General features: G+C 64.5%; 2 protein-coding genes and 1 long non-coding RNA gene across 4 annotated transcripts in view; 2 read left to right on the top strand and 1 right to left on the bottom strand.

The window, feature by feature from the left end:
• The window catches only part of SLC5A10 (solute carrier family 5 (sodium/glucose cotransporter), member 10), a 50259-nt gene extending 49911 nt beyond the window's left edge, over positions 1-348 (top strand). The window contains 1 exon segment of the mRNA NM_001012297.1: positions 43-348. Within this exon segment, the coding sequence (NP_001012297.1) occupies positions 43-149 (107 nt within the window). The 3' untranslated portion in view covers positions 150-348.
• Positions 345-20671, bottom strand: GRAP (GRB2-related adaptor protein). 2 transcript variants are annotated; one of them, XM_021067981.1, is made up of 5 exons: positions 20438-20671; positions 14930-15027; positions 10944-11066; positions 3438-3606; positions 345-1627 (listed from the first exon to the last, which is right to left on the bottom strand). In XM_021067981.1, exons 1-5 carry the CDS (start codon positions 20513-20515, stop codon positions 1442-1444), a joined length of 654 nt encoding a protein of 217 aa, XP_020923640.1. In that variant the 5' UTR covers positions 20516-20671; the 3' UTR covers positions 345-1441. The 2 variants fall into 2 exon arrangements, with proteins under 2 accessions (XP_020923640.1, XP_013835883.1); XM_013980429.2 differs by lacking the exon at positions 10944-11066 and having other exon boundaries at positions 20438-20638.
• LOC110256125 lies at positions 3613-8572 on the top strand. The gene is made up of 3 exons (XR_002337395.1): positions 3613-4605; positions 5372-5494; positions 8491-8572. It is a non-coding gene; the product is annotated as an uncharacterized LOC110256125 (long non-coding RNA).

Genomic DNA, 20681 nt, shown 5'->3' with positions numbered 1-20681 from the left:
ATCCGGCGACCCTCATCCAGCCCGTCCTGGCACCCCCTGCAGGTGACAGCCCGGCATCCCAGAAACACGCCTTCTGGGCCCGGGTCTGCAGCCTCAACGCCGTCCTCCTCGTGTGCGTCAACCTCTTCTTTTACGCCTACTTCGCCTGACGCAGCCCCCGGGGCCCCTGCTCCCACCAAGCGCCCCGAGGCCCGGGGAAGGTGGCGCCCCTTGGTGGGTCAGTGCCCAGGGCCTTGCTGAGCCAGCAAAGCAGGAGCCCTGACCAATTAAGGAGGAAGTGGGAGAAAAAAAAAAGCCTGTGAAACTTCACAAATAGTCATAATTGGAAGCAAATGAGATTTTGATGAACAGCCTCAGACTCACTGTTTTTATTTTGGGTTCACGGGCCCAGATCAGAGCAGCCCAACCCGCCAGAGCTCAGGGCTAGAAGGGTCTCGGGCCCCAGCCCCCCGGGTTCCTCCCCACCCCACCTGCTCCTGGAGCCTCCCCTCCCCGGGCACAGCTCACCGCCCCTCCACCGGCCTGGCATGCGAAGCCCCTTCCGAGCTCCCTCCGTCTGCCTGGGCACCAGGGACCCCAGGTCCCAGCAGGTGCTGCTTGGACCTCCTGCTGGTGGCCCCTTCCCCAGGGACACCCTGCCCTTCTTCCAGCCGGGGCCCCACCGAGACTGCCTACCCTATTCTGGGTGCTGCTGGCCCTCCAAGCCCAGCTCTGGCCTCCACTGCCTACCGGGCCTGTAGCCCCCCACTCTTCCCGAGGCCCTGGGTCTGTGCCGAACCTGGGCCTGAACAAACAAGCAGGTGCAGCTACGTCTCCCAGGTGGCCACGTCCAGGGCTGGCCCCTCACAGCCAGTCTGCCCTCGGGGCCTCCCTGACTTCCTGCCCGCCCTCCCTCAGGGCCTCCGTGCCCCACCAAGTGTGTCTGGGGCAGCGGGGCCATGGAGGCCGGGGGGGACCCCAAAGGCTTCGTGGGGCTGCCCAGCAGTCCATCTCCACCTGGAGTCTGCCCAGCAAGTCCAGGACACGGTGTGCAGGCCGCGGCCACCTCCCCAGCAGCCAGCCTTTGGGGCTTTTGGATGGAGGGGCAGGCAGGCCCCAAGGCGAAGTCACCCACCCAGCCGTGGGTCCTCGGCTCGAGCCCCAGGTGGGTGGGACCTAGGGGTCCCTCCCTGGGAGGGGCCACTGGTGTTCCGGGTGGACGGGCCCTGCCGGCCACCCTGTGACGTCACAGCGGGCGGCCAGTGGGAAGAGGATGGCCGGGCCCGGGGCTCCCCAAGTCCGGGGGGCCCGGGACGCAGCGTGGGCCCATCCCAGTCTGCATGGAGCGCAGGAGGCCGGCTGCGCAGTCTGAGGCCCTGGGCTGGGGGCGCCCGTGTCCTCTTTCTGGCCCTCAGCGCCCGGTGCACCTACGTCTGCCGGCCCCGCCCCGGGCCCTCTCTGGTCACAGGTGCACCGGCTGGACGTAGCTCCGAGGGAAGAAGCCGACGCGCCCACAGAGCCGGCCCCGCCACCAGCAGGGGTCCAGGCGCTCCAGGACCTCGATGATGTCACCGCGGCGGAAGCTGAGCTGGGAGGGGTCCTGGGTGGAGAAGTCGAACTGGGCCTGGGCAAAGCAGGCCCGAGGCGGCTGCGGGAGGAGGAAGCAGTCAGTGGGGCCCTTTGGGAGCCCCCGCTGGGCTGTTCCCACGGAGGCCCCAGAGTGACTCCCACGGGTGGGGGCTTCCAGGCAGCCCTGGGGTTGAACCCACCTCTGCGTCCAGGTCCAGGCGCAGGCCACCCCACCACGGGCCTCCTGCCTCCTCCCTCCCGCCTCCCGCATGTCCGTGGCACAGACCCTGCGTCCGCACAGGACCAGCCACTGTCCCAGTGGCCAGCTGGACCACCACGGCCGGCAGTCAAGGGACCTGAGTCCTGGGCCTCAGGGTGGGACTTTGGTTGGGTCCCTGCCCAACTTGGGGTCTCTTTCCAGACTCTGCAGCAGCTGTGCCAACTTTTGACTCCAGGCTCCAGGAGCACAGGGATGGGCCTTATGAACTGTCAAGGGCTATGTAGCTGGGGGCAGAGTTTCCTGCTCTTGCCACTGGCCAGGCTCTGAGGGGGGAGGATGTGCCTGTGCCCTGGTTCCAGTCCTCGCTACGGCCCAAGGTGACCTTGGGCAAGTCCCTGTCCCTGTGGGACTGTATCCCCACCTGCAAGTGGCAGGTGGACAGGGTCTCTTCGCAGGCACATCAGCCTGGCGCCGTGACGGTTGTGCCCGGCGCCCGGCCTTGCCTGCCCACCAGGCTCTCTGCTCTGAGCCTGCAGAATCTTATCCAGGACAGGCGATAGGATCCCAGACAGGCTGTAATTAGCGGTTCTCTGCCCAGGAAGGAGGAGGCGGCATGGGTCCCAGGGGACTGAGCCACCTCCGCAGTTGCCCACAGGGTGGGTGACCCCAGGGCCAGGCCAGGGCAAGGCAGTGGGTATGGGGGAGCCCTCCGGCGGCCCCCAGCTCCATCCTGGCCCCTCATACTCCCCAAGGGCAGAGCTGGGAGGGACGGGGGTCTGGGAAGCAGAGGGATCCCCGAGACTGGGCTGGGAGCTGCCCAGGCCCCAGGACCAGGCTGAGTGGGCAGAGCAGGCTGTGGGAATGGGGCGGGGGGGGGTCCTCCTGAGGCGCTAGTTGACCCTCTGGCATATCAGGTCCCAGGCTCATCCTGCTGGCAGAGGGGACACTGAGGCCCAGGGGAGTGAAGAACCGGCCCTACGGTCACACAGGGTGGGCCAGCGGGGTCTAGGAACAGGGCAGGACTGGAGCGGCAGCCCCCCATGCTCCCGTGCTCTGCAGAACCCGAGTCCACTGGGCCACGCAGCATCCCGACCTCCAGCCCCGGGCCTCACCGACTCCCCCTCCCAGGGGAAACACGCTGGGGAAACAGCTAACAACCCCACTGGCGGGTGTCATCGTCCTAATGAGAGAGCTGGCCCCTGGGCCCCTTGATGAAAGAGCTGGCTGGCAAATTGCTGTTATTGTTGAGGACGAGGGGCGGCGACCCCTTCCACCCTTCAGGACCTCGCCCAAGATCGCTGGCGCTGCCCCACCCTCGCCCCAGGCCAGCTCCTTGGGAGCCGAAGCCAGCCCTGACCCTGCCGGCAGGTGGCCTTGGCTGAGTCACGTGGTTCCTGAGCCTCAGTTTCCTGCCTGTGCAGTGGGGGCCAGGAGGCTCCCAGGAGGCTCCGGACCTCCACTCACTCCACGAACTCTACTGAGCACCTGCTGTGGTCCAAGGGCCCGAGGATGAGCCAGGCTCCGTCCGCCCCAAGTCACCCCCTGCTCCTTCCTTTCCCCGCTCCCCCACCCGGTGCAGCGTCCCCAGGAGGGAACTTTACCAAAGGGCAGGACTCCCCTCCTGACACCTGGGGTCCGGGGTCTGGCCTGCCCACGGCCGCCCACGCACCTTGACCACGGACTCCTCATCCCGCAGGAACACCTGCCGCTTCTTGGCGATGGTGGTTGTTCGGTAGAAGGCGACGAGCTCGTTCAGAGAGTCGAACTTCTCCTCCCACAGGTGGTACTTCCCTGGGACCTCACGCAGCACCTTGAAGTGTTGTACCTGGTCCCCGTAGCTGGGGGAGAGGGCCCAGGTCACCGCAGATGGACCCACAGCAGCCGGGGCCCTGGCCCCTGCCCACCACCCCCACCGGGTGGGCCTGGAGCCGGGAGGGGTGGGGAGGGGAGGGGGTCCCGCTTCCCACTGACCGGCTCCAGGAAAGACGCAGTCCGTCCCCCTGCAGCAGAGTGCGGAGTTAAAGGTGCAGGCCCTGGACCAGGCCGCTTCCTTGCTGTGTGACCTTAGGCAAATCGCTTAACTTCTCTGAACCTCAGTTCCCTCGTCATAACACCTCCCTCCGGGTAAGCACTCATTTCCTGGCACCCTTCAAGGTCCCTCTGAGAGCGGTGATCAGACAGCACCTCCTCCACACAGCAGCCCCTCAGCCTTGACACCCCACCCGCCCCTCTCAGCCCTACAGCCCCTACGGCCCCGAGGACTGAGTCCTACGGCTATCCTGACTCAGAGCAAAGGCTCAGGGGTATGGGAGGCTTCCTGTCCTCCCCACCCTGTCCCCTGCCCCCCCCCCGATCTCAAGAACCTTCTATGGCTCCCCACTGCCCTCAGGATAAAATCTGAAAACCTCAGTCTCAAGTTCTGGCTCTGATGACACCTCCAGCCTCTTTCCTTCAAACACCCTTGGATGCCTTCAAGGAGCCCCTTCTCACCGCCCAGCCTCCAGCCCAGCCCACTGCCTTCCCGCCCAGCCCGGCCCAGCGGGGCGGAGCCTGCCCGGGGCGGGGGGCTGGGCACGAAGACTTGCCTGCCCCCTTCCCACCTTCCCACGCGCGGCACGTTCCACGCCAGCCCGAGCCGGGCAGGACTGGGGCAGCCCGAGTTTCTGCCGGCCCACTGTCCTGGGCTTCCAGGGCCTGCGCAGGGGTATGGACGCTGCCCACCCCCGCTGCCCACCCCCGCTGCTCGTGGCTCAGTTCGTCCCCCTGAGAGCCCCGGGGCTGGTCTGCTGCCTTGCTACAGGTTAAGATGAAAGATTTAAGCTCGAGATGCGTTCCAGGTAACACCTTCTGGTCTGTGTGCCTCTGGGGTGGGGGAGGGGAGGGGAGGGGCCTGGGTGGGGCCCACCCCCCACCCCCCACCCCACCTGCCCAACTCAAAGGTCCACACCCCACAGAACCTCTCCCAACACATTTTTTTTTTTTTTTTTTTTTTTTTTTTGCTTTTTAGGGCCGCACCAGCAGCATATGGAGGTTCCCAGGCTAGGGATCGAATCAGAGCTACAGCCGCTGGCCTATGCCAGAGCCACAGCCACGCCAGATCCGAGCCACGTCTGCGACCTACACCACAGCTCACGGCAACGCCAGATTCTTAACCCCCTGAGTGAGCCCAGGGATCAAACCCACAACCTCATGGTTCCTACTCAGATTCATTTCTGCTGCGCCACAACGGGAATTCCTCTCTCTCCACTTTCCAACCTACCTCCAGGCCTCTGCATAGACAATTTCTTCCAAATGCTCCTTAAGTCAAACTCCTACTCATGCTTCAAGGCCCAGGTCCAATGGCCCACCTCTACCAGCTGCCTCAGATGCCCTCAGTCAGAGTCTGGGGAGTCCTTGGGTTCCTCAGCCCCTTGTACATCCTACTTAGAAGCTGCTGTTCGCAATGCTTGCCTGCCAGACACCCAAAAGCAGGAGGCAAGGAACAGGCCCAGGTCTAGCCCCGATGGGAGAGGCTGGACTCAGGGATCAGAGCGCCGAGGCCTGGACCCCCCCTGCAGGCTCCGAGCTGTGGAACCTGCCTCTCTAACACGTGTCTGCTCTCAGGGCCACCGGCTCCCCGCACAGAACAGAGGCCAGGAGACGCCCGAGACTCTGTGACCAGGCCGAGCCACCGTCCCCAGCCCAAGACAAAGCTGCTCGTGTGCCATCAGCAAGCGTGGTTCCCAGGTGACTAAGCCGCTGTGTTGCCGGCTGTGGGACATGCGTGTCCACGTGCCGAATGGAAGGAGGGGCGCTGCCCCCCGCCCCGTCTGGCCGCCTCGGCTCTTGAGGCCGCCCCCGGGCCGCGGCCGTGGTGCCTGGGGGTGTCTCTTAGCAGCGGGCGGGGGGAGGGCAGGGGAGGCAACCAGCAGAACGGGGACCCCGACTCCCTGTTCAGGGAGAAGGAGAAGCCTGGGCTGCAGGTGGCCCTGTCCTCCGGGGAAGGGCGAGGCCAGGGGTGAGCGGTTTGAAAACACCTCAACCCCAAATGAGCACAACTCTGAACACTTTGGTGTTTGAAGGTGACCTTCCAGTTACCCAGAAGGTCACCCAAACCCAAGGGTTCGATGTGAGAAGAAGCCAGGGAGTTCGGGAACCTTGCAATCTCGGCCTCTCCGACCTGGGAAGCCCTTCTGGTCCAGCCCGCAGCCAGTGGTGGGAGAGCGGGGCCCAGAGGGAGGGGACCCTGCCCAAAGCCGGGGACGGCCCCGCAGGCAGTACGGCTGCGTCTGTGACCAGCGTGGCCCTCCTGCTGGGCCAGCCCCTGTCCTGACCTGTGACCGCACCTCCGTGGGCCAGGCCTGAGGACCCGGCACCTGGGCCATCTCCTCTCCCAGCCAGCCTGTCTCCCACCCCCCAGGCCCGGGTCCCTGTCCAGATGGCCACTGAACTGCCGGGATGGCCTGGTGCAGGCTGCCCCGCTGAGCTGGAGGAGGGAAGGGCGGCCTGAGGGGCCTGGCCTGGGCGTGGCCAGAAGCGGGAGGTGGGGGGGGACACACCTGGAGGTGCCACACGACCACGAGCGGAGCCTGGGGCGTGTGCGCGTGTGTCTGTGCTGTGCCCCTGGACCTGCACGTGTGTCCTGCTCTGTGGGACGCCCTGGACTCTAGGTCCCTCTCTGAGCAGCCATGGGGGTGTCTGTCTCCCCGTGTGACCCCCACACCCACCTGCCCGGGGCCTGAGGGCTGGCCGGACTAAGTCAGGCCTGATGCTACCCGGTCCTGCTCAGCAGGTTTTTCTGGCCTGGTGGCGGCAGTAGCAGAGGCAGTGGTGGCCATGGTGGCGGCCCAGGGCAGAGAAGCAAAGCTGGGGTAGGGTCAGTAGTCCCCCAGCCCCCGCCACCCATCAAGGCCTGTGACCCGAGCGGAGGCCTGAGTGCTACCTGCCCGCTGGGTCATTTGCCATCAGGCATGGCCCTTCTCTAGACTTTTCCCGTCCATAAGAAGGGAGGGGCGGCTGACCAGCAGACGGAGATAAAATCAAACTGACCTTGGCAAGTGGTGGAGACAGACTCCCCCTGGGTCTTTGGGCCTCAGGGAGGGAGAGTGGAAGGGTTGGCCCTGTCCCTCGGGTCACAGAGGGTCACTGGGCTCAAGCTCTGCTGTTTCTGGCTGTGTGACCTTGGGCAAGCTGCTGCATGTCTCTGGGCTTTGGCTTCTTGCCTTCCCACTGGGCTTCTCGGGTCACTTCCTCGTCTTTGCATAAAATTCTGCCCCCGCCACTCTTTTCCTGCTTCCTTTTCCCAAGAACCTTTATCATCTTCAAAGATTTTAGGCTCTTTACTGATATTACTCAGTTCTGTACATAATACGAGCGTATGTACAGGTGCATGTATATGTTGCCAGCCCCCCCCACCCCACCCCCGAGAACATGGTGCCTGAAGGACAGGGAGCTTGTTCCATTTGCTGGTGGCCGAATCCCAGCACCGGGCACAGAGCCTGGCATAGAGAAGGGGCTCAGTGACCCCAGGGGCAGAGCAAAGTCGTCATTGACCCCAGGGTCCCTCTGGCCTGAAAAGAAGCAAAACGTCTCACTTGGGAACAAACCATCCTTTCCGAGAGAGGAGCCACGGCAGCCCGTGCAGAAGTTACCCAGCCACGTGCCCCAGCCCTGCCCGCTCGGCACCCGCTCAGACATGCTCCCGGAGGTGGAGGGGACAGCCCTGTGTAAACTCATAAAGGACAGCCAGCCGTGGCCACTACCCATCAGCGAGGCGGAACGGGGCCCCAAGCCCCACCTCTGACAGCTTTATGGGGCTTGGCGGGAGCATGCGGGAGATGCCACATGTGTGGGGTCAGAGTCTCCAAGAGCCCAGCCAGCGAGGGCGGAAATGCCCTCACACGGATCCTGCTGCCGTCACCAGGTCCCTGGACTTCGTGACATCCAGGGTGACGGTCTCCCCGCTGCCGACGAGGGGCCAGATCTGCTGAGGTTACCCAGCAGGTCCAGAGCAGGGCCGGGACGAGAGCTGGGCTCACCGCCCCCACGTCCCACGGGCCCCTCTCTAAGAGCCCAGGGCTGGTGGGGCAGGACGCGTGGCCCCGGGAGGGTCAGCGGGAGGGTTCTTTCTATAGCTGGCTTGGGGGAGCATTTACCATGTGCTGCAGTCACAATAAGCACGTTACAGGGTTGGGGGTGTTTTGCTGTCCCCCCCCACCACACCCCAGCATGAGGAAGTTCCTGGGCCAGGGGTCAAATCCAGGCAGCCAGTGACAACCCTGGATCCTTAACCCACTGCACCACCAGGGAACTCTGTACATGGGTGTTCATTTTACAGACAGGAAACTGAGGCTGGGGGGAACCTGCCTAGAGCCGAGATTCTTGCTCACAAGTCCACTGTCCCAGCCACAGACACCCTGAGTCTGTTTCCTGCTCTGAGCCCTGCCCGTTGGTTCTCCAAGAGCCCTGAAAAGGCCCCTGAAAAGGCCCCTGAGACATAAGGGACCCCCCGGGGGACGGGGGGCAGGACCCCCACACCCAGAGGGACCAAACCCAGGTGGGAGGGCGCCACCTGGTGGTGCTGTGCACACACTGCAGCCGCCAGGCCCAGGAAGCTCCTGTGTGTTCCCACCCTGGGCGGGGGGGCTTGGCCAGGATGCTTGGGGGAGGCATGTGTGCTGGGGTGTCTCTGAGGGACACTCCCAGCCCCCTCTACCAAGACTGCTTTGGTGCTGGCTCCCTAGCTCGCAAAGGGCTCCCTGGAACGGCCCATCGCCCCTCCTGGTCGGACAAACGCATTGCCGTCCAAGCCCGCCCTCATTTCTCCACCTCCACGTCTTCGCACATGCTGTTCCCAGCGCCCGGCATCTCCTCTCCATGCACCAAACTCCTACTCGTGCTTCAGGGCCCAGCTCAGATGTCGCCTCCTCCACCCTGTGTCCTGAACTTTCCTCAGCCAGGTGTCATGGAGACCCCCGGGTCCCACACTCCTTGGGGTGAGTCCCCGTTCTGCCCTGTGTGCACACAAACACGCGCACCCCAAGGTCGAGACGGTTGGGCTCACCTGGTGCCCGTGGGCGGTGGGGCTGCAGGCACAGGGAGGCGCCAGGAGAAGGCAGGGCCGAGGCACCCGTGGCGGAAGTTCAGGCCGCGGGATCCGCTCACAGGGGAGGGAGAGGCGGGGTGCGGGTTCAGCTCAGGTTGTGGAGGCGGCCCGGGGAGTCCCCTGGGCTGTTTTGCCGGGCGACCCTGGGCTTTGGAGCTGCTCCCAGGAGCCACTGAAAGCCAGATCAGCCCGCCTGGCAGGTGCCATTCCCAGGAGATGGCAGGGCCCTGGAAGCCATCGCAGGGAAAACCCCCACTTCCTGCTTCCGTAGGGGCCCCCCCCCAGACAGTGGGGGCTGGGCTGGGGAGGGAGGGTGCCAGGGGGCTCCAGACACCACGACCCTGGGGGTGGGAGGTCAGGACCAAGAACTCCTGTGCCCCCCCCCTCACGAGGGGACGCCCGTTTTCAGGATGCAGGAAAGAGGCTCAGAGAGGGGAAGGCCACTGCCAATTCGGGACAGCAGCCTGTTCCCAGGGGAGCAGAAGAGCCCGCGGCCGGTCCCAGAGCTGGGAGGGGAGCAGGTGAGTGCTGGGACCCCAGCAGCACTCCCGGCCTTGGTGCCCCCCCACCCGGGCACCTCCGGGCCCAGGCGGGGAGGCGCCCACCTCTCAGGCCCAGTAAGCAGACCGTGTGCAGGCTCCACGAGCTCCTTGCAGGACGGTGGCCACCTCACCCATCGCGGGGCTCACAGCGGCCTGGGGCGCCCAGCAGAAACCGGAGCCCAGCCTGGGCAGAGAGGCCGAGGATGCCGCCCCCTCCACTGCCTTGAGGGTCCCCTGAGCCCTGCGCCCCAGCAGACTCGCCCCCACCTTACCCGCCAGAGCAACCCTGTGTCTGCTTATCTTTTAGAAAATCACCCAGCCACGTGCTGGGAAGCAGCCCAGCCCTAGGAAAGCGGCCAAGCCATCCCCGTGAAGCCACACAGCCCTGGGAGCGGCCACTGCCTGCAGAGGCCTCGCTGCCCAGCTCAGCCTTCGCCGCACCCTTCCTTCCAGCTGCAGCTGTGCCAGGCCCAGGGCCCACTGCGGCCCTGACAGGGCTGCTGCTGGGGGTGCCCACCTCACAGACCACACACCTGCTGCCTCCCCAGCCCCGCAGCCCCCACCCAGGTCCCAGCCACCACTGTGGTTCCGCCTGGCTCCTCCCGGGGCCCTGGCAGCCTCCCTGCTCACAGCAGCCAGAGGGTCCCAGACAAACCCATCCCCCACTCGGACAGCCCGTCTCTCTGGCCATGACATGTGACACCCCACCCTTGCTGGCTCCGCCCCAGTCACCTCGGGGCCTTTGCATCTGCTGTCGGCTCTGCCTGGAAGCCTCTCCTCCAAGGTGCTGACTCCCCGTCCCAGGCTCAGGACTTCGCTCAAACGCCACTCCTCTGAGGCCGCCCCACCCACCCGACTCCTGGTCTCCTTTCATCATTTGTTCACGCTCTGTCTCCCCCGCTAGGACATAAACCCACATGGGCAGCAACTCTGGTTTCTTCACTGTCATCTCCCAAGTCCCTCGAACAGGCTGGCACGTGGCACGCAGCTCCGTGAAAAGTCCTTGAGTTGCTGCGTCCAGACCTACGGTTCGGGGCCCCAGGAGCAGGGAGGACAGACCAGCCCGGTCCTGGCCCCCCCCATCCCCGCCCCTGCCCTCCAGCCTCATTCCTCCACGGCCAGCCATGTCCCCTGGGAGTGGCTTCTGTGCTGTCAGGAGGCTGCCACCAGCTTCAGTGCAGCCACGGTTCTGACAGCTCTAAATAATGACCCATTTATTCCTTGAAATAAGAGCGGTTGAGTGACTTGCCCAAAGTCGCACGGTCAGGAAATGGCAGAGACTCTGAACCCAAGCAGCCCGGCCCCAGAGTCCATCTTGTCAGCTGTGCCCACGCCCGGGGAACCGTGTCCTGGGTGCCCTGCTGCCCTCCCGGCCCCACCCGCCACCCTGACCTCCTGGGGACTGGCTGCTCTGGGGACATGGCTGACCCCTCGGCCTGGGTCATCCCGGACCCTGTGACGGCCACCTGCTTCCAGGAGCCCGTTGTTCCCTCCACACTCTGCCGGGCTGGCCCTGCCCACCCTCCTTCTTGCCCGGCTCAGAACTCACTTCACCGAGACGGAAAACTCCCCTGGGGAACTCTCGCTCTCCCGGACCAGGAAGGCTCCCGGGTGGTTCCGCTTCATCAGAATCTCTTCCGCCAGCTGTCGGGAGATTCTGCCCGAGTACCACCTGCAGAGAGCAGCCAGGTGAGGTTACCTGTCCCCGTGCCAGCTGCCCACAGCATCCCGAGATGCAGGAGGTACAATGGCACCCACTTTTCAGAGGACCCCTCCCCCCGAGGTGCGAGAGGCAGGAGCTGGGGCCCAAGCCCTGCCCAAGCTGTGCCCCCGCACCGGGCAAGCGCACACCCCTACGGGAACAAAAACCCAAGCGTGGGGAGCCCTGACCCGCCAGCCCCAGCGGAATGCTTCCGTTTCACATGGTCGATTGTTAAAAGGGAAACATTCTTTTAAAAGATGACCAAAAAAGGAGCAGCTCTGATCTGGTAAGGAAGGGTCTCTCCCTGTGCCTGTTTCACAGATGCGCAGACTGAGGCCACCTAGACTTCTCCTCACAGGGTCAAACCAAACAGAACTGGGTGCCCAGGAAGTCGGGCAGGCCCTGGGGCGGGGGCTGGGGTCCCGCTTCTCTTCCAGCTCTGCCCATCCTGCTCTTCGGGCTTGCCCCCCCTCGGAGGGGCCAGGTGGTCCCCCACGGGCTTCCTAGCCCCTGGGTTTTGGCCCAGCCCCTGTGTTGCTCGCACGGGGAAACTGAGGCCCACAGCCACCAGAGTCCCCTGGGGGGACCTCGGCGCCCTGGGGCGGCCCGGAGTCCCCTTCTCTGTTCTGCTCCCCTCCCCTCCTTCAGCAGAGGCTTCCTGAGTCTGAGCACAGCCTTGCGGTCGTAGGAGGCGGGACTTTTCCTGCCGTATCAGGATGTTGATAGCCAGACCTCAAGCCAAGCCCAGAGGCGCAGGTGCAGGCGGACCGCCACCCTGCTCGCCCCGCCACCCGGCCCCGAGTCACACGATGCACACGTCCAAACTGATGACCCGCGGAGCAGGTAGAGGAACCCCCAGCCCGGCTGCCCCTGCTGGGTCCCTGGATCTGGCCAGAGGGAGCGCCGGTCACGGTCACGGTCACGGTCACTGGCGCTAGCAGCTCCTTCCTGCACACTTTCCAGCCCAAAATAAAGTCCCCCCCGCCCCCGACATGGCAGCTCAGCTGCTGCTCCCGGGCAGCCCACAGCCCCGACCAGCTGACTGCTGCCCCTGAACTTGTGGGGACCTGGGCCCATCTCACAGCGGGTCCCTTGGAGGGGAGGCGACAAGGTGGTTGCCCAGGGTGGGGGCCCCAAGGAACTGCTGCGCGCCGGGCCTGGGTCTCTGGAGTCTGGGAGGCCTGGATGCAGCCTCCAGGTAGAGGCTCAGGGGGCCCTGGAAGGGGCACAGGTGCCAGTGCTGCTGTGGGGGCGGGGGTCCAATGGGGCCGCGGGGGCGGAATTTCCTGAGCCCTGGATGTCTCCAAAGAACCCGCAAAACCCCACAGGAGGCATGAACGTGTGGGCGGTTCCCACCCTCAAAGCCTTTTGCAACCACAGCCTCAAGGAGGCCAGCCCTGCCCCCACTGGGTCCTCAAGGCCGCCGAGGACAGGGCGCAGCAAAGCCGGCTCCCTCCAGACAGGGCCGCCTCACTCAGTCCCCCGGGAAGGGCAGGGATCCCCCTAAAAGTTGCAGGGCAAGTCTCCAGCCTCAGACTCTCTTGCCCCGGGCGCCCCGCCCACGGGCCCACAGCACTGGCTGCAAATCCCACGCTGCCTGTCGCCAGCTGTGTGACCCCAGACACGCCGCTCCACCTCTCTGTGCCGCGGTCTCTGTACCCAGGAGATGGGGACGAGAGCACCCAGCCTGCAGGTGTTCGCTGCTGCTGCTGCTGCGACCTCCCACGCGTCACCCCGTCTGCTCCGCTCCTGGCCGCACTCACGCTCTGCCTTCCAGGCCCAGCAGACCGTGCCTTCCTCCGGGAAGCCCTCCTCCACCCCCACCGGCTACGAGACTGGGTCAGCACCTCTGTGGGGCCCACTCTGGGAGTAGCTTGTCTGCATCACGCGTCCCCTGGGGGCTCCATGGGCAGGTGGGGGTGATAGCGGCTCCCAGGGAAGGAGCAGACACAGGCCCCCTGGGACCCCTGCCCCGGCGCCTCCCCAGCACCCTGGAGCCCGCTGGGCTGAGTCAGGCTCTGAGCAGGAGTTCCCCGCGGCTATTTTGGGGTGGGTCAGGGCAGGGCGAGGTTGGCCAAGAAGGCACCTGGCCAGGCCTCGGGTGGGTTGGCTGGGGGCCTGAGCCATGGCCCTGCTCTGTCCCCCATGCAAGTGGCTGGGGCCGGGACTCCAGGGCCATCGACTCTGGAGCCTCCCATGGCTCCCTGCTGCCCGGGTGGAGACCTGCGAACCACCGGCATCGCCCTGACAGGCCCAGCCCCCAATCCTTCAGCTTTTCTTGCCTCCCGAGCAAACGGAAGGCGCTGCTTGGGCTTCTCAGCGGCCTCCCGCCTCCCAGCCCCTGGCCTTCTTGGGGCCCCCGCCTCCACCTGGGGTTCCCGCCGTGGCCACCAGCCTGATCCTGGCTGGGCTCTTTCTGTCTCTCTCCCTTTAGGGCAGAAAGACTGGAAGGCCAGGGGGTGGGCACCTACCCACAGTCACTCAGCCCAGAGGGACACTGCGGGCCTGGAGCCCGGGGCCGCAGCCCCTGAGGGAGCGGTGGGTCACCTGGAGCCCAGGCAGGGACCTGGGTAGGTTGAGCCTTGCCCAACACAGGAAGCGGAGGTGGTGGCAGCTTTGGAAATCACTCGAAGACAGATAAAGAGAAAATAACCTCCAGGCCCCACCCTGGCCCTGCTCCTCCCTCTGCCTCCACCCCACAGCCGCACGCACGGGCACGCGCTCGCGCACACACACACACACACACACACACACACACACACACACACCCAGCCTGCCTGGCCCTGTCACCTGCCTCCACATCTGACTGAGCCCCGCCCTACGGCCCCACCACCCTCCACCTGGCATTTGAGGTCCTCCTGCCAGTCCTGCTGCCAGGGGTTCTCCCATGTTGCTCTTTCCCCTCTCCCAGGAATGCCTTTCTCCGTTTGACTTAGCAAACTCCTACACATCCTTCAAAACCTCGCTCATTGCCACCTCTTCTGAGAAGCCCTCTCTAGTTAATTACCTCAGTGCTGACTACCTTCCCTCGTCATCCTGTCTCTCCTGCAGGACGGGACTGCTCTGAGCAGCATCTCATCGTGTGTCTCCAGCAGCACCCAGGCTGGGTCCCCTGGAGCCATGCCAAGGGTTTGGTGCATGACGAAGAGGCTATATCTTGGGGCCACCTCAGCCATCCCGTCACACATACCTAGTCTTTTCACAGACTGTGGGGCCGAGAACAGGGCATCCAGCGTTGAAAGACTGACTGGGGGCTTCCCTAAGCCGGTGGGTCCAGGCCGCCTGGGGACACAGGGCCCTACACGTGACTCTTGCTCCAGCCCATCCCAGACTCTGCTCAGCCAATGTCCAGCTGCCCCCCACGCCGCTGCCCCAAAGGCAAGGCCCACAGGTCTGCCTCCTGCCCCTCATCCAGCCCCCCATCGCCCCTCACTACCCACCCCTGCAGGGGCTGAGCCAGCCCCTTGGGGAGCGCTCCTCAGAGATGCAGGTAGAGAAACAGGAACAGAGAGAGCACGTGCCGGCCTGAGGCCACACAGCCGCCGGTGGCCCAGCCAGCTGAGCGCCAGGGCCCTCCTGCACACTCCCTGGCATTCCAGGTGCTCAGGGCTGTGGCCTGAGCAGCCCCGATGCCACCCCGTTGGGCAGGTCTTCCCCTCTCTGTCCCCCCACCTCCACTCAGGGCAGAGACCAGGGGCCCCAGACAGATGGGGCGGGGGTGAAGCCTGGCGGGCAGCTCGGCTCGGCCTGGGCCAGGCTGCGTGGGGACGTTTGGCCGCAGGGTGACGGCGGGTGCCCTGAGGCCCCGGGGCGGGCAGGGCTGGGTCACTCACGGGTGGGGCTTGACACGGATGTAGTTCTTGGGCACGAAGCCCTCTGCGCCCCGGAGCTCCGCCTTGTACCAGTTGTGGTCATCTTCCATGTTCAGGATCTGCCGTGGGAGAGACACGGGCACCGGGTCACCGCGGAGGGATGCCTGTCCCCTGCCCAGGGCCCACGCCAGCCCTGGGGCCCGCCTCCGGGTGAGGGCAAAGGTCACAGGGCCGCCCGGGGCTCCCAGGCGAGCATGCCCCTCCCACCCCCCGGCATTTGACGCCAGGCCCTGAGCCGGGGGCAGGGGGAGGGGGTTCGAGGTCCCCGCCTAGTAGTGGTCACCTGGGGTCACTTGCATGGAAAGAGCCCTCACTTCTGGGGTCGGGGTGACGATCTGCGGGGGATTCAGGCACCCGTGAACAAATGAGAGGCCTCTGGGCCGGGACGAGGCCTGGCGCGCGGGTCACACGCTCGCCCTGGCCCCACACCCCGCAGGTGGCCGAGAGGAACCGAAACCGGAGCAGGGGTGGGGAGCAGGGCCGGCAGGAGGCTCGGGCCAGCTTGCCGCGCCTCCCCTGTCCTCAGCCGAGCCTCTGAGACCGACATCACCAAAGGCCACTTCACAGGGGAGGACACAGGCCCAGACGGGGCGGGGGGGGAGAAGCAGGGCCACACAGCGGGGGGGTCTTGAGACCTGCCCCCCCCCTGCCCAATTTCCTCCCATTCGTCCTCCTGCGTTGTCTCTGGGCACCTGCCCAGGGGCTATCGCCCCATCAGTCCTGGATCTCAGCCCCCAGTGGGGACATTTGTTGAGACAAAGACTCAAAGGCAGAGCAGCAGCCGCGTGGGAGCCCCGTGGGAGCAGAGACCTAGACAGGCGGGTCCTGCCAGGAGGAGGCGCGACATTCCCCGGGGCCCAGGCCCCACCCTTGCGGGCAGGCTGCCCTCCCTTGTGTGTCTGCCGGCCCGTTGAGCCCCTTCCTTCCTGCCCCACAGTCTGGGCAAGGCCAGCGGCCCCGGGGATAGACAGAAGCAGGTGGCTGACTCAGGAAAACTCTTGCTGAGAACAGAACAACGCAAAACACAAAACTGTCCCCACTTCATGGGACGCGTAGGGCGCCAGGATCACTGATGAAGTGAGGCCCTCAGGCCCTCGGCCGCTCGCCTGCCCCTCGCGCCCCATTCTTGGCCTCAGTCTCCTCATCTGTAAAATGGGCCCCTCTGTGCCCTGCACTGCAGATGGCAGTGTTTGGTGAACTGCAAAGTCCTGGGCGGGCCTCTGAATGTCATCCATCACTTCCATCGTGTTTTGCTTCGTTTGGGGTGTTCGTTCGTTTGTTTTCCTATCACCTCTGCTCGGAGGAAAGACCCAGGAACGTTCCTTGAGCTGACTTGTTCAGAGCCCTCAGGCCGTCTGAGGCGCAGGGTTCCCCATCCTCCCGGTTTCCTGGTGAAACCCACAGCTCGGCCTGCCGCCAGCTTTGCCCCTGCGCTGCCCTCCTCGTGCGTGCTGTCCTGTGCCACTGTCCCCTGGCCCTGTGACCACAAACACCCGCCAGGTGCCAGCTGCTGTGCCCAGCCCAGGGACACAGCTGGCAGCAAGGAGACCACATTTTTGTGAGCAGACGCGGACAGTAACCAAGGGAGGGAACGATAAACAGGGGACTTAACGCAGTGGTGCCTGGGTGAGAACAGACATCCGGGTCAGACGGGGGGTTCGAGAAAGGCCTCTCTGAGGAGGCGACATGTGAGCTGAGGCTCGTGTTGCAGGAAGGACTAGACGTGAGAAGAGGTGGGGAACAGTATCCAAGGCAGAGGGAACAGCCAGAGCGAAGGCCCTGAGTAGGGAGCAGGTTCTGTCCCTGGAGCAGGGAGGCCAGTGTGTCTGTGCTGAGGAGGGCAGTGCCAGGTCGTGAACGGAGGGTGAGCAAAAGGTCTTTTCTCCCGGGAGACAGCGCGGGTTTTACTTTCAAAGCCAAGAGGAGCCGTCAAGGCCCCTGGGGGAGGGTCAGGCCCCAAGTCAGGGCTGCTTCTTGGGGACAGGGAGGGGCTTCCGAGCAGGCCCAGGAGAGCAGCGGGGGCCCTGGACTGGGGTGCTGAGGAGGGCTGACGGGCTGGGTACAGATGGAGACGAAGGAGCCGAGGCAGCCCGAGGGTCCGCCCGAGTGCCAGCAGGTGGAACAGCTGCGGGGAGCAGGTGGGGGAGCTCAGGGTGGGCTGTGTGGGGCCCGAGGTGGCCGGCTGTCCCCAGGGAGGCGCCAAGGAGGTCGTGGGCTCCCCGTCTGGGTTCTGGGGGCCTGGCTGTCCGAGAAGGGAGGGGGGTGAAGCCACCACCACCACCCATCTCCCCCCTCCAGCTGGGCCCCAGAAAGGCCTGTCCCGTGGGGAGGGGCCTCGATCCAGGGCAGTGACTTTTGGGACTGATTGTCCCCGATGCTCAGGAAAATACGCTCGGGACGGACAGGCCGTGGGGCTCAGCCGCCAGCCCCCTGCGCTGGCCCTGGCCTGGGGGCGGGGACGCAGGGTGACAGCACGGTCCCATTTTCATGGTTACGGAAAGCAGACCCCAGACTGGCATGAGGTGGGTGCGGTGTATAATTTAAGGGAGCTCCGAAACACGCAGGGGTCGAGATAAACAATATTTTAAGGCAAAAAATGTGTTACAAAATGAAACACGGCAAAAATTCTGAATATGGTCATGGGGGAGCGTGGGGGGCGGGCAGCAGATGGGCGTTTTCTGTACCACCTTCTTGGTTATTCTGTAAATCTAAAACTGTTCTAAAAAACAGCCTTAGTTAAAATTTTAATTAAAAATTTAAAAGGAGTTCCCGGATGGCTCAACGGGTTAAGGATCCGTGTTGTCACCACTCTGGCTTGGGTCTGATCCCTGGCTCCAGAACTTCTCCATGCCATGGGCGCGGGGCAAAAAAATTACTGCAAGGCATTCCTGTCGTGGCTCTGCAGTTAACGAACCTGACTGGCATCCATGAGGATGCTGGTTCGATCCCTGGCCTTGCTCAGCGGGTTAAGGATCTAGCGTTGCCTTGGGCGGGGGTGTAGGTCACAGAGGCAGGTCAGATCTGGCATTGCTGCGGCTCTGGTGTAGGCCGGTGGCTACAGCTCCGATTAGACCCCTAGCCTGGGAACCTCCATGTGCCGCCAGTGTGGCCCTAAAAAGAAAAAAAGCCCCCCCCCAAAATTGCACAAAATCCGTCAAACTCTGAAATCAAGGCAGGATTTGACCCGGCACCTGCAGAGTGGTCAGGGAGGGGGACCCCCCCTTGCATGTGACCCTGGGAGGGGTGCTTGCTCATCTCTGTGCCATCTGGGAAAGGCAGAGGCCTGGAGAGGAAGGAAGGACGACCTCCGGCCGGGCACAGTGCCCGGCGCTGACGCGAGCTTATCAGGCCATCGTGCGGTTTTTCTTCTCTAGGCACAAATCCAGCGTGTGAATGTCTGTTTCCCTCTCTTCAAACTAATGTCTGCGCGTGAGCCTTGGCTCTGGGTGTACACACACGTGCGCATTCTGCGCTTTTGCGACTTAACGTTGCTTCAGGAGCAGTTTTATGTCAAACTCCGCCCTAAAGAGTGGCAGCAGGGCCTGTGGAATATTTTATGCCATCGCAGGTGGGTGGATTCCACCCCCACCCCCGCCTGATTCCGCTTCTCCTTCCCCCTCCGGCCCCACTCTCCTCCCCCAGCTCGGTGCGGGGCGCCCCTCCTTGCAGAGACCCCATCGAAAGCTGTCCCCTGCCCTCCCCCACGGACCCTCTGCCATCACCTCCCCTGTGATTCCTTGTCCCTTTGCCACCTCCAGACACCTCTCACCCTCTGGAACATCAGGGCCAGGAGGGCAGGGACAGGCTTGTCCCCTGCTGTACCCTGGGCACCTAGGACAAGGCCTGGGGCAGAGCCGGGGCGCAGCCGCTCGACAAGTGTTTGTTGAGCAAAGGAAAGACAAGGCAGCCGTTTCCTGGGTCATTCCTTGAAAGGTCCCCTCCCGGTCTCCTGGGACACAGGAGCAAGTGCCCCTGGGGCGGGGGCGCATCCCTTCCAGCTGGCGCCTCTCTCCTTGCCCCGTTCTTTCCTTGGGCCCCCAGGTCTCTCTGGGCACCTGCTCCACGCCAGGCACGGTTTTCTATCCCTGCCTCGTGAGCCTGGCCAGACGTGGACCCAGCAGCAGTCAGCTCCAATGAGGTCTAGTGGGGACCTCGGCTCCCCCGGGCCGGGTCGTGAGCTCAGGCTCTGGGAGGGAAGCGGGCCACCATGGCCTCTACAAGGACGGCCTTGGAGACCCCACAGGCCCACCCCATCCACCCCGCCCATCACCCCAGCCTCCCTGGAGCCCACCGCCCATCCTGTTCCAGTGTCCCCCGTTCCTCTGCCGCCTGAGCCCCAGATCTGGGTTGAGACCCCGAACTGCTCTCCGATTAGCAAGTGAAGCCTCTAAGCTAGACCTAGACTTCAGAGTCTCACGCCCTGGCTAGATGGCACTGACACCAAGGCTGCCCTGTCCCCAGCTGGCCACGCGTCCACAGCACCCCCCCACCAGCCAGGGGGACACAGGCCCAGCATCCTGGCCCAGAGAAGGGGGGCTTCCTCAGAAAGATTGTTCTTGGAACCATCAACCTCCCGACCCCAGACCAGCCCACTCCGTCTCCAGAGGTTTGGAGCTCAGGTGCCAGGTCAGAGGAAGAGGGCTCCCGTCTGACTGCGTACCAGGCAAGCCCAGCCACCTGCCGTGGCCTCGTTGTGTCCCCTGTGACATGGGGCCTCCGCTGCTTAAAGGGCCACCGCTGGGCTGGGACCTGGCTCTGCAGGTCAGCACACGGGAGACTCTGTCCCCGCCCTCGCTTGAAGCTTGGAGTCCAGACAGGGCCCCAGGCTCAGAGGTGGAGAACGCCCAGTCTCACGCTGCTGCCCAGATTGAGGCTCGAGCAGGGGACTTCCTGAGTGTGACTCGGTGGCAGCTCCAACACCCGACTCGTGGCATGGCCGCTCCTGAATCAGGTGCCTGAGCTCTGCTCCCAGATGCACACTTGTAAGAAAGGCTCTTCCAGCGGGTGCGCCTGGAACCCATGGGCTGCTGTTCCCCACAGAGGCCCCCGCGCGGGGACGGGGCTCATCTTCCCCTTTCCCGCCTGTGGGGCGCCTGGCTGGCCCCGGGTCACAGGTGTTTTTGCCCCGTAGGTTCGTGGGTGTGCTTAATTTCCTCGCTCTGTGTCTCTGTCTGTCCATCTGTCTGTCTGTCTCCAACTGTCCTTTCAAATTCTCCCCTGGGAAACTGGCTACGATATCCTTGAGTCCTCACTGGCCCCAAAGGAAGGATCCCTGAGTGTCTGCCCATTTCCCAGGTGAGGAAACTGAGGCTCAAAGCGGGGAGGTGGCTGGTCCACAGTCACAGAGCAGAGAACCAGCGAAGCCGGGCCCATTTCCTCCAGACACCTGACTGTGTTTGGGGGCCTGTCCGGGCCCCGATGTTAAGCCCCCTGCCCCGTGCGGGGCCCGCTCAGCTCTGGCCGCCCTACCTTGAGTGTGTCCCCCTTGTTGAAGGCCAGCTCGTCGCTCTCCGTGGCCTGGAAGCTGTACAGGGCCACCGACTCCATGCCGCTGTCCCTGAGCCCCGGCCGCTGGGCTGCGAGCGGGGCCGGCCGCTTCCTGCTTCCTCTGCAGTCAAGGACTGGCTTCCTTTGCTGTGAGAGCGTGTTTGTGCTTTTGAAGCCGAGACTGAGACTTCCCCTGACAGAGAAACAGGAAGCAGCGATGTCCCAG

The sequence above is a fragment of the Sus scrofa genome, chromosome 12 (assembly GCF_000003025.6).
Source record: "Sus scrofa isolate TJ Tabasco breed Duroc chromosome 12, Sscrofa11.1, whole genome shotgun sequence".
In the NCBI taxonomy this organism is placed as follows: Eukaryota; Metazoa; Chordata; class Mammalia; order Artiodactyla; family Suidae; genus Sus; species Sus scrofa.
The sequence above is the reverse complement of the archived record's forward strand: the minus strand, read 5'-3'. Positions and strand labels throughout refer to the sequence as shown.